Source organism: Kickxella alabastrina (assembly GCF_025024165.1).
Source record: "Kickxella alabastrina strain RSA 675 chromosome Unknown BX661scaffold_7, whole genome shotgun sequence".
NCBI lineage: Eukaryota > Fungi > Kickxellomycota > Kickxellomycetes > Kickxellales > Kickxellaceae > Kickxella > Kickxella alabastrina.
The window spans coordinates 370959-383052 of NW_026251478.1; the positions used below are offsets into that span (position 1 = coordinate 370959).

A 12094-nucleotide genomic window follows, 5' to 3' on the forward strand; every position below is an offset into this window, starting at 1 on the left:
ATTTTTTTACGCGGCACTTGCCGAATGTTAAAGTCACTCTACATAACACAATGCAAACAATGCAAAATAAGAGCGAGGAAAGGATATGTTACGGAAAAGTATACGGTTCCCTCAGCGGCGGTAGATGTGGTCAGAGACGCGAGCCACGTCGACCATCTCCGCCACATCATGCACGCGCACAATCGACGCGCCTCCCTGGACCGCGGCCGTGATTGTGGCTGCTGTCCCCCACACGCGGTCCTTGGCATCGGTCTTGCCTGTGGCACTGCCAATAAAGCGCTTGCGCGAGCTGCCGACCAAGACTGGATAGTTGACGAGCTCGGTCGCCAGATCCTCGTCAATAAACCCTTCCTCGCCCTCACCGGCATCGCCTCCGCCGCCACTCTTGGCCAGCTGGGCCGCCCGCTTATGGGTGGTGTCGGAGGCAGCTACGGCGCGGATGTTGCGTGCGGTGAGCTCGGGCAGCCTGCGCAGGACCTCAAGTTCTGCGCACCCTCCTTGGCAAAGCCGATTCCTGGATCCAGAATGATGTTCCACCGGGCAACGCCCTGGTCGAGTGCCGCGCGCACGCGCTGGGAGAGCTCAAAGCGGGTGCCGCGGATGACGTCGCCACCGTAGTCGCTGTAGTCGTTAAGCTGCGTCATGGTCGACGGGTCGCCGCGCATGTGCATCAGGATGTACGGGCACTGTCGCTGGGCGACAAGCGGCAGCATGCCGGCGTCAAAGCACCCGCCTGTCACGTCATTGACAATATCCGCGCCGGCATCCAGCGCGGCCGCCGCGACGGCGGCAGAAAAGGTGTCGATGGAGATCGGGACATCTACGCCCTGCTCTCTGACACGCTGGATGACCGGGACGACGCGGCGGATCTCCTCGGCTGTGCCCACCTGTGTCGCGCCGGGCCGAGTCGATTGCCCGCCAATGTCAATAATGTCTGCGCCAGCCTTGATGAGCTCCAGAACATGCCCAACGGCCCTGTCTACGGAGTCGTAGTCGCCGCCGTCGCTGAAGCTGTCAGGCGTGCAGTTCAGGATGCCCATGAACACTGTCTCCTTCTGCGTGTCGGGCGTCAGCGCCCTGAGCACGCACCCGCTGCCGTCGGAAGCACCGCTTGGATCAGAGCTGCCAACGTGGCTGCGGGTTTTGAGCGGCGTCACTCTGACTATGTCGTTGGGGACATCGCTGTGCGTCGTCAGATGGCGGTACAGCGCGCCCGCCGTCTTCCCCAGCCGATGGTGCATCAGGTCTCTGTCAATATCGCACAATGGGCCCAACTGGAACCGGCGCTCATGCAGCAGCAGGTGCGGGACAGTCAACCGCTCTGTTTTCAGGACGGCCTCGTCGTAGAACAGAATATCCAGGTCGATCACTCGCGGCCCATTGCGGTACATGCTGTAGTCGCGGCCCATCTTGGCCTCAATGCGCTGGAGCTCATCTAGGAGCTGGAGTGGCTCGAGCTCGGTCTTGACCAGGCATGCGGCGTTGAGGAACGCCGGTTGGTCGGTCACGTACATGGGCGCGGTCTCGTACAGGAAGCTGGTCTCAGCAACGTGTGACATGGGGAGATCAGCGTTGAGGTACGCCAGTGCCTTGTGCAGGTTGGCCAACCGGTCTCCGACGTTTGTGCCCAGGGCAATGAATGCCGAGTGCAATACGGGCGAGGCCTGTGTGCTAGCTGCTGTGGCTGCGTCAAACCCGCCGATGCTAGGAGAATCAATAGCGGGCGTGGCGGCACGCACGGGCGTAGGAGAACCAATCGGAGTGTTCCTGGAATCTGGAGCCGTGGGGAAGTCGTCGACCGAGCGTGTGATCTCGACAGCCGAGCATGCAGCAAAGACTAGAGCGTTGGGCTTCTCCACGCGAACCGTGATCTTTGGCACTTTGCACTGCTTGATGGCCGTCCGCGCTATGGCGGTGGCTAGCGCCTCAACCGTGCGGTACGAGCTCTTCTCTACGAGCTCCGTGACAACGTCCACGACAGTGCGAAAGTTGCGGTACCGAGGAACCGTGTCGCTGACAGCTGCCCCCAGCACGGCCGGCTTTTCCGAGTGCAGAACCAAGTCAAAATTCACCACCTGCTTGTAGTGCCTCTCCCACAGATTCACCCCAATGACTGTGCTCAGCGACAGCGTCTTGACAATAATGCGATCCTCTTTGGCCAGCCGTCCGGCGGAATTCTCTGCATCCACGCGCTCTGCCGCGACAAAGGCCGAGCGCCGGGCAAATGCATCCGAGCTCTCGTCACTCTCCGGTACGAGATCGTCGCCCCAGCTACCCAGCAGCTCTTTGCGCGTGCGGAAGATCTCGACTCCAGCGTATTCGGCGTGTAGCAGGGCCCGCGGCTTGTTGACAATGACGTGGACAGCTAGGGCACGGGTGGTGACGCCAAGGCAGGCGTGCGCAACGCCCTCGGCAAAGGCCTCGAGCGACTGCAGCTTGTGCTCGCTCTCTGCAAATGATGTTGCCCGCTTGCAAGCAATGCCATAGTGCACGCTCTCCGTCACTTTGTCTGTCTTGCCGGCCGATGTTATTGACGTGTGAATTTCAACGGTGATTAGCAGTGGCTGCGGCTTTTTGCGCTCCCAGGCATCGCTTCCGAGTACAGTGCGCACTTCGAGGTCGCGAAATATAATTTTGTCGGCCATTTTCTATAAATTTGCAGGGTGTCAAAAAAAGAACAATTTGAGTCAAAAAAAGCAAAAAAAATAATTTGGGTGAGCAAACAAAGCAAAAAATAATAATACAGGGAGCAGCTGGTAGCACACAAAAGATAACAGGATCGTTGTGAACGCTCACACTATTGTGCAAATCGCAACTTTAAAAACCTGTGATCAAACCAAAATCACCGCAAGCCATAATAGCGGCGTGTGCTACATGGCAGAGTCGCCATCCAATAATTCCACACAGCCGCTCTGTAATTTTTACAATACGAAGCATCTCTTTATCCTACCAAGCTTCCCCCTTTGCGCTTTCTTTGTTTTGTTTGGGCAACCCAATCATGTACCGTCGCCTTGGCAGCATTGTTCGTTTGGGCTCGAGTTCAGTTGTGGCCAGCAGTTTACCCTTGCACCAGCACAGAAACAGATTTGCATTTAATAAAGCAACCCACGCGAGGCTTGTTCATGACACGCGCTCAACACGTTTTCTGCGCGACGCACTGAAAAAGTATGTAAGCGCGCTCACTTTTTTGCTCATTACAAATCCAGTGCGTATGATTAGCTGTATTCTAAATATCTTGGAGTTTAAATCACGATTTAACCTTTATTGTTTAGGTTTCGAGTCGACGCAGTTTCTCCGCCGGTAGCAGCGCAGGGATCTGTAAATTTCAGCAAAACATGGCATGGTCGGTTGCGCACAGACGAATATGCATGGATGCAGCTCCCAGAGCATGAACCAGCACTGAGGAAATATCTAGAGGAGGAGAACAAGTACGCGCGACAGGTGATGAGGGGCACAGCCAGGCTGCAGCGACAGATCGCAAAGGTATGCAATAAAATGTGCTTTCCATTAGATGAATCGATAGTGGGTGGGTTTTTTTGCATAGACGTCGGATTAACTTGTATTCTTATGCCATGCTTAGGAGCTTCGTCAGGCAACGGAGGTGGATCAAGTTCCGCCGCCGATCGAAACCAGAAGCGGAGATTTTATTTACTACACCAGGCAAAGCGACAGCGGTTGTGTCGTGTATTGCCGCCGCCCCGTTCAAAACGCAAGTGCAGCTGTGTCTGGAGACTGTAAGGAGCAGGTTCTGATGGACTCTGAAAAGCTGGCAAAAAAGTTTGGCTATGAGCTGCGCAATCTGCTTGTATCGGACGATCACAAGACTGTAGCTTGTCTGGCCACCAAACACGATGGTGGGCATTCCAGCAATTCCGAATCCAGCAGCCTTCTGATATTTTCACTGGGCGGCAATGGTGAAATCAGCGTAAGTTCAGGAAGATACCAAGCGATGCACGCTTTTTGATTCACGCTTTGAAATATTGGTCCCGCGATATTTAAACTAAAGCCTGCTGTCTTTTAATCGATACCCTGTAGTTGCTAGAGGTGCTTGAGGATATATTCAACTTTGTCTTTGGTTTGAAAGATACTTTGTTTTACACTGTGCTCGACAGCAAGCTGCGCGCACACAAGGTGCTTGGTCATCGCATTGGATGCCCGCAGTCAGAGGATGTTTCCGTTTACGCCGAGTCAAACGACGAGTGTTTTGTCGATATTACTCGCACAAAGGACAAAAAGTTTCACATTGTCAACAGCAGCACCCTGGACTCGTCGGAATTGCAAATTTTTCCATCCAGCCATGACTTTTGGCAGATGCGCGGAACAGGCAAGAGTGGCAACAGCCCGCTGCATTTGATCCGCCCTCGGCAAAGAGGGATAGAGTACTTTGTTGACCACCATGATGGCGAGTTTATCGTGCTCACTAATTCGCCGACGGATGATAACTCGAAAGCTCCGGTTTTGCAGCCCCTGCCATTTAGACTAGTGCGGTCCCCAACTGCCCGTCCGTCGTCTCAAAATTGGACAGAGCTGTTCAATGTGGCCGATAACGAGCGCATCGATGACGTGGAGATTTTCCAAAAGTACATTGTCGTCAGCATCAAAAGGCAGGGCCGCCCAGCCGTATTGGTGTATAACAGAATATTGGACAGCCGCTCGGAACTCTCGCTTCCATACGATGGCAACTGCACCGTGCGTCCAACACCAAGCCCGCAGTTTGACGCATCCACAGTCCGGCTTTGCTTCAGCTCCCCCGTGCATTTAGACTCTGTTGTCGAATACAACATGAGCACTCTAGCAAAATGTAATTCATGGACCACTACGCCACTACATATGATCCCCAGCGAGTATATGGTTCGCCGAGTAACCGTGTCAAGCAGCGGTGGCCAGGATGTACCAATGACGCTGATTCACCACGAATCGGCGCTTTTGTCCCAAAAATCGTAAGTCGTCATATTGGTTTTTCTAGCCTTATTGTTTGCTTGTGTTCGTTTTACTGACCATGGGAATTCTTCTTTTTATTGTCACAATTATATATGTGTAGGTCACCGGCACTGATTCGCGTGTATGGTGCTTACGGCGTACCTTTAGAACCCGAGTTTCGATTGGAGGATATTCCGCTGTTGCGAAGAGGATGGACAATTGCATTGGCACATGTCAGGTAAGTTCTTTGCAATAATTATTATGATCAAGTGGTTATTCTGCAAAGCTTTCCTTTTGACCTTTTTTAAAACACCGTGGTATATTGATGTTTGTAGAGGCGGCGGCGAATTGGGAAGAGAATGGTATTCCAGTGGCAGGGGCCAGAATAAGGTCAACTCAGTCAATGATCTGATTGCATGCGCGCAATATCTGCTGGACAAGGGCTGGTCGAGTGAAAACCAGCTTGCAATTACTGGTGTCTCAGCAGGGGGGCTTGTTATTGGCGCAGCACTGAACGCGCAGCCAACGTACTTTCGCGCAGCCGCTCTCCATGTTCCTTTTGTGGATCCACTCTCAGCCATGCTTAGCCCCGATCTGCCATTGACCAGCGTTGAGACGACCGAATGGGGGAACCCTCTGACTACCATGGCTGATTACACTTGCATAGCTCAGTACGCGCCGTATGACAACATCAAGAACATTGTTGTCGGAAACAAAAGGTCACCGTCGATTTTAGTTACAGCTGGCGGCCAGGACCAGCGTGTTTCTGCATGGCAACCTGCAAAGTGGGTGGCACGGCTGCGCAGCCGTGGTGGATATTCCGAGCCTGTTAGCCGCTCGGACTGCTCGGCATCAAAGCTCATATTTTCTGCGGCAATGGGGGCAGGGCATTTCCATTCTGCCAGAGACAATGGCGACCAAGGTGAGCACAACGACGATGGCAGCTACATTAACACACATGCCTTGCGCAATGCATTCTTAATTTCTGAGACTAGTAATTAAACGACAGTCAAATTTACTTTAAAAATATTCAATAAATTAAGATATTACACGTCCCTTTACTCGTTATTGAACACAGGAACAGCACTAAATGCAATTTTAATATCGCTTCAAGAAAACTGAAGATTGTGCTCGGGTGAAATAATTACCAAATTTAAAACTCTAGCACTTCATTATCATGACTACTTGCGTTTGAGCTTTTTGTATATAATTTATTTTACACTCTGGCGACCCAGAATAGGCGCAAACAGGGCACACCAAGTTTTAAAGCGATAGTCGTTAATGTATGTAGTTTACAGTTAATGTTTGGTTAGTAGCATATGGGGAATTATGCCTGCATTGTGGCAATCTTGTTCTAGAATTTCAAAGCCCATTATTATCACTACATTAATAGGTTTAGTTGTAGCTTAATATTTAATGCAAAATTTACAGATGTTCCTTGCACAACGGGTTTTCTATAATCCGAGCTAGGTTTCTTGGTATATCTATGTTTTCCAGCTTCAAGTGAATTATGAATTGCTCTCATTTTTAATAATATCAATAAAATTAAGTGATAGAGTAAATGTATAAATAAGATAGATGAATAAGAAAATATAATTGTACTGGATTTGATTGACGCTTTATATGCTTATTTTAATGCTTCAATACAAAAAATGACAAACATAAAAATACGGAATTGTCTCCAACTGTTTGGCAAGATGTATCATAATAGCATTTTCTTTTCTTTTCTTTATACATACTGCCTGGGCACACGCTTGATCATTGCGAGGTGGACTTTCATACATTCTTCATCCTTTATTCGCTGCTATTAACCCCAATATTTTTAACACCATTTAAATGCTATGCAAATTATTATTCACTGCTTCACAGGGAATTATTTGTAGGCATTTTATAAAGAAATATTTCTGCAAAATAGGAGTGAGGAGTAGAGAATGATTGCAAGATGTATAATAATATTAAAGTGCAACCTTACCTCTTCTTTTGTCACAGGAATAGAAAGGCTGACTGCTGCAATTAAATAGCTGTGGAATGAATCCGACATTATGCCACTGAAGTATTTAGATTGTTGATGCACACATTTAAGCAATAACAATTATATGTGTACATCTCTTGAGCATATCAAATAACTCGGTTCAGTCAAACATTATATTTAGCATTATTTTATTTGTATTGGTAACCTTGAAAGCATTTATTTGGAATACAGTTTGTAGTGCTTCAATTTTCATAATGTTTGAAACAAAATCCAACAAGGAGAAGTTGTTACTTTAACAGCAATAAGCATACATTTAGCAATGTGAAGGCAAAAAACTATCAGTGGCCATTTGTTTTATTTTCCCCACCCAACCACTTTTTCGTGACAATAAAAGGGGGAGATACTTACTCATTCTTTGTTTATTTCATTTACCGATTATTCCCTTTTATAAATAATGTACAGAAATGGCTTTTAAATTGTTGTGATAATTATTTTCATGGAAATACTTACTATAAAATGCTCTATTACTAGAAGTATTACATTGCTGAGCAGTCTGATGATATGGGAGTAGATGTCGAGGTTGAGAATCGTGAAACAGATTTCATCAACATGCCGATTAAAGGGCATAGATGGTACCATGTAAGATCAAATCAGGGGACATAATGTTGGCACCCTGATATGCCCCCCATTGATAATGTATATGCTTGGATGTGCACATACAAAGGTCACAGCATTGTCATGCCAAAACACCGGTTTGCTCGCAGAAGAACCAGTTCTTGCCAACGGGTGCACAACTGGCAAAGTACACAACAAAGGCAACGAGATATATATATAAGACGAAACTGGCCCTAGTTCTACTTTTAATTCCATTAATAATAAAAGCTCTATAAACTGACACCCCATCTTTTAACACTACATCATAGTGCTCCATACACCCCCTCTTATTGTAAAAATGGTTCCTTTTGTATTTCTAAATAAAGCCTTTGCTCTATTTAACGACTATGCATTTTAAGCATTATTTATTAAATAAATATAATATATAATATATAATGGTGTTATATAAGAGGGGGTGGGGAGCACTACTGTGATAATGTTAGAAGAATGGGGGTAAACTTATAAAGGTTTTTATTACTAATGTTTCTAAAGTACTATTATTGCCGGCCTCGCCTTATATATATCTCGTTGTCTTTGTGGCACTCACTGGCAGTTGTTGCTCCGTTAGCGAGAACTGGTCCTTATAAAGTAACCCGGGTCTCTGATATGGCATAATTTGCATGTCTGTATTCTTGCGCCGGCACTCCATTTCGGGACAGGCAGTATGTCCGGATGTCAATTGTGGCGCCTGATTTGATCTCCTGTAATTTGGCCCATATCAGATCCATCTGTGAGCTGACGAGAAGCTGTCTCGTGATTTTCGCCCTCAGCGTCTACCTCCATATCCTCGGGCTGCGTAGGAATGGAAAAGTAACTAAAAGCTGCTGTTTTTATTTTTAGCATGTTGGCTGCAAAATTCTCAAATTACCTAGTAATTTGAAATTTTATATTGTATGTAAATAATATACTATTTTGCTCTTATTATTTGCATGGCATTAACTTGCCAACTGCTCAAGTTTTTTCTGGCTGTACATACGGCATTTTGTTTAACAAAACTTTTTTGTATAATATAATCAATGCTATAAATAAACTTTGTTAAATAGTGATGTATTTATAAGCAAATAACTAATTAATAATAATAACAATAATAACCTAATGATAGTGTAAATGATTCACTACTTAGACCAAGAAACAAGACCATTAGAAAAACAAGTGCATACTGTTTTTAGCGCGCAGTACGTTTTAGCAAACAATTTTCAAAAATGTTACACGTTCAAAGCAATTGTATTACATTTAGTAGTCATGTAAACCTACACCAGAAGCATATTATTGTTATGTATGGTATCGTTGTAGCTTGGTTTCCTTATTTAATATTACCAGTTGTGTTAACCCTTATAGCTTTTTTAATCCATACCCTACAGATACCACAAAAAGTATCTTGCAAAAGGGGTCTATAGCTTGGGTTAGATATAAAAACAAATTTCACGTGGAACAATCGAGAGTAGCCGTTGATTGCAAGTTGGATTTTTATTTTGAAAATTGCAAAATTTCCACTGCCACATCATTTTGTCTATTGCAATTATAAATCGGCTCGACTCGGCTCAGTCCAACTTTTAGCAGTTTGATAAAATTACTGCGTTATCGCAGGGGAAAATATCAAATTGGCAACTTTTTTTAATTTCTGTTCTTCTTCCAATTCAATTTAGTTCAATTTGCTTTCGGTATATATTATTTCGCTTCATTTTCTCCCGTCTCTTATTATCTTGGAGTTTATAAAGCAAAACCAACTAAGGACGAGCCTCAACAAACAAATAGACAATGTTTGGACAGTTCGGCGCAATCACACGGCAGCTCTCGACACGCCGCTTGGCACAGAACAGCAGTTTTGTCAGCCGCGGTTTCGAGGAGTTTTTTGAAAAGGGACAGCGGTTGCCCACCGGCAGAGATCAGACAGGTCGCTCGTGGGCGGCCAGCGAGTTGAGACAAAAGAGCTGGGAGGATCTGCAGAAGCTATGGTATGTAGTTCTCAAGGAGCGCAACATGCTGGCCAGCCAGAAGGAGGAGAGCCGGCGGCTGGGTGTTCACGGCCAGTTCTTTAGCAATAAGAGTCGGATAATCAAGTGCAAACAGACCATGGCTCGCATAAAGTCAGTTTTGGGTGAGCGCGAGATCGCTTGGAAGAAGGCGCAGGAGGAGCTTGCCGCACAGGCGGTTCAGCAGAAGGGCGCGATCGTTGCCGGAAAGACAGCATCGGCCACAGAATCGACGACCGTGGGAGCCACAGAGGTCCGTGTCCCCGAGGCCACAGCCGCGTGAAAACGCTCACAACGTATTTTCTAGAGTAATTAAAAAAATTCAGCAACCATCGTGTTCGACAGGACAAGGAACAAAATGAGTGGAGATGTAAAATTAAACAAAAATGAAACTGGTAATTCAAAAATGGTGCAGGCCGATCAAATCAAGCGCGGTTCTGCTTGTAGTAGTTGATCAGGCCGTTGGTCGACGAGTCGTGCGACTCGATTCTGCCCTGCGCCTTGAGCTCAGAGAGAATGGCCTTGGCCAGGCGCTTGCCCTCTTCGACGCCCTCCTGCGAGAAGGTGTTGACGCTCCAGATGGCGCCCTGGGTGAAGATCTTGTGCTCGTAGAGCGCAATGAGCGCGCCGAGGGCAAACGGATCGATAACCTTGTTGACCAGGATCGAGTTGGTCGGACGGTTGCCCTTGAAGCTCTTGTGGGGCGCAAGGGCGTCAATCTCGCTCTGGCTGGTGAGCTTGCCCTCCTTAAGGATCTCGGCGCGCGCGACCTCGACAGACTTTCCGTTCATCAGGGCCTCGGGCTGGGCAAAGAAGTTGGACAGCAGGATGTCGTGGTGGACGCCGCCGCCAATTGGGTTCAGCGTGTGAGTGGGTGCAATAAAGTCGCAGGGGATGAGCTTGGTTCCCTGGTGGATCAGCTGGTAGAAGGCATGCTGGCCGTTCGTGCCGGGCTCGCCCCAGATGATAGGGCCAGTCTGGTAGTTGACCTCGCGGCTGTCGCGCGAGATGAACTTGCCGTTGGACTCCATGTCGCCCTGCTGGAAGTACGCGAGAAGCGATGCAAGTACTGGTCGTAGGGCAGCAGTGCCTGTGTCTCAGCGCCGTAAAAGTTGTTATACAGGATGCCGACCAGGCCGAGGATGACTGGCATGTTCTCCTCGAGCGGGGCTGTGCGGAAGTGACGGTCCATGGCGTGGCCGCCCTCGAGCAGCGCGTGGAAGTTGTCGAAGCCGATGAAGATGGCGATGGACAGGCCAATGGCTGACCACAGCGAGTAGCGCCCGCCAACCCAGTCCCAGAACTGGAACATGTTCTTGGTGTCGATGCCAAAGGCGGCAACACCCTCACTGTTGGTCGAAAGAGCGACAAAGTGCTTGGCCACGTGAGACTCATCCTTTGCAGTGGCCAGGAACCACTCCTTGGCCGACTGCGCGTTGGTCAGGGTCTCCTGCGTGGTGAAAGTCTTTGAGGCAATGATAAAAAGGTCTTGCAGGGTCGAGATTCTTGACAGCCTCGGCCAAGTGCGTGCCGTCAACGTTGCTGACAAATGCACGTTCAAGCCAGCTTGGCTGTATTTCTTCAGGGCATCAGTGACCATGACAGGGCCCAGATCAGAGCCACCAATACCGACATTGACCACATCAGTGATGCGCTCGCCAGTATAGCCCTTCCAGGCGCCCGAGCGGATCTCCTCAGAGAACTCCTTCATGTGGTCCAGGACGGCGTTGACATCGGGCATCACGTCCTTGCCGCTCTCGTATATCGGGGCGTTGCCAACGTTACGCAGGGCAACATGCAGAACGGCGCGGTCCTCGGTCACGTTGATGTGCTCGCCAGTGAACATCTTCTCGCGATACTCCTCAAGCTTGGCCTCCCTGGCCAGGGAAAGAAGCAGCTCAAAGGTCTTGTCGTCGATGCAGTTCTTCGAGTAATCAATCAGCAGCTCCGTCGAGTGCTTGCCGTCGAGTGAGCTGAGCTTCAGCGCGTTGGAATACTTGGAGAAGCGGCCGCTGTCCTCCTTGAACAGCTGGCGCATGTCGATATCCTTGCCCGCTGCATTGTAGTAGGCCTGGAGCTGCTGGTAGGCTTGAGTTCGGTCGCGAGAACCATGTTTTATTTTTAAAAGCTAGTGCTGTTGCCGCGTTGGTGATAGACGCTGGGAAAAAATGGTGAGTGCTAAAAGCAAAATGTAAACGAAAAAGGCGGAGAAGAAACGCACTTGCCAACTCGACTTTTTTATACTGCCAACATTCCCCACCCTCTCCGTGCAACAACCTCTTTTTTGTTACTATTATTCTGTTTGACAGTAAAATTCATCAAACCGTACACACGCGCTCACATGTGCGTGTTTTAAGCACTGGGTGGGCCGCTGTTGCATAGGAAAGTTGAATTGCCATCACCTCAACCGTGCGCTTTGGTATCTCTCCCTTCACCCCTCATCCCAGAAAGTTTTGCGAGATCAAGCGATCCGGGAGTATATTGCCCAATTGCGCGCTGGGATCGGCGCACGAGGCACATTGGCAAACGTATTTTTAAGCGGCACGGTGGTCCGGACTTTGCAGTCCGCTGGAAT

At 48.5% G+C, this 12094-nt stretch overlaps 4 protein-coding genes across 4 annotated transcripts; 2 read left to right on the forward strand and 2 right to left on the reverse strand.

The window, feature by feature from the left end:
* Positions 1-25: 25 nt before the first annotated feature.
* BX661DRAFT_219740 (Dihydropteroate synthase-like protein) lies at positions 26-2645 on the reverse strand (the record flags this gene model as incomplete). Its single annotated transcript, XM_051538820.1, is given in 3 exon segments — positions 26-466; positions 478-2194; positions 2276-2645. The coding sequence occupies 3 exon segments, from the start codon at positions 2643-2645 to the stop codon at positions 112-114; spliced, it is 2442 nt and encodes an 813-aa protein (XP_051392756.1). The 3' UTR covers positions 26-111.
* A 261-nt stretch (positions 2646-2906) lies between these two features.
* Positions 2907-5962, forward strand: BX661DRAFT_90533 (prolyl oligopeptidase family-domain-containing protein). The gene is made up of 6 exons (XM_051539578.1): positions 2907-3169; positions 3273-3483; positions 3581-3925; positions 4036-4940; positions 5042-5158; positions 5256-5962. Coding segments are annotated over exons 1-6 (2247 nt in total). The 5' UTR covers positions 2907-3167; the 3' UTR covers positions 5923-5962.
* A 3193-nt stretch (positions 5963-9155) lies between these two features.
* BX661DRAFT_180317 (mitochondrial 39-S ribosomal protein L47 (MRP-L47)-domain-containing protein) lies at positions 9156-9868 on the forward strand. The gene has a single exon (XM_051535434.1). It carries the CDS (start codon positions 9305-9307, stop codon positions 9800-9802), a length of 498 nt encoding a protein of 165 aa, XP_051392758.1. The 5' UTR covers positions 9156-9304; the 3' UTR covers positions 9803-9868.
* A 76-nt stretch (positions 9869-9944) lies between these two features.
* On the reverse strand, positions 9945-11631 carry BX661DRAFT_193508 (glucose-6-phosphate isomerase; the record flags this gene model as incomplete). The annotated part of the gene is made up of 3 exons (XM_051537782.1): positions 9945-10515; positions 10590-11599; positions 11629-11631. 3 exons carry the CDS (start codon positions 11629-11631, stop codon positions 9945-9947), a joined length of 1584 nt encoding a protein of 527 aa, XP_051392759.1.
* Between the last annotated feature and the right edge of the window lie 463 nt (positions 11632-12094).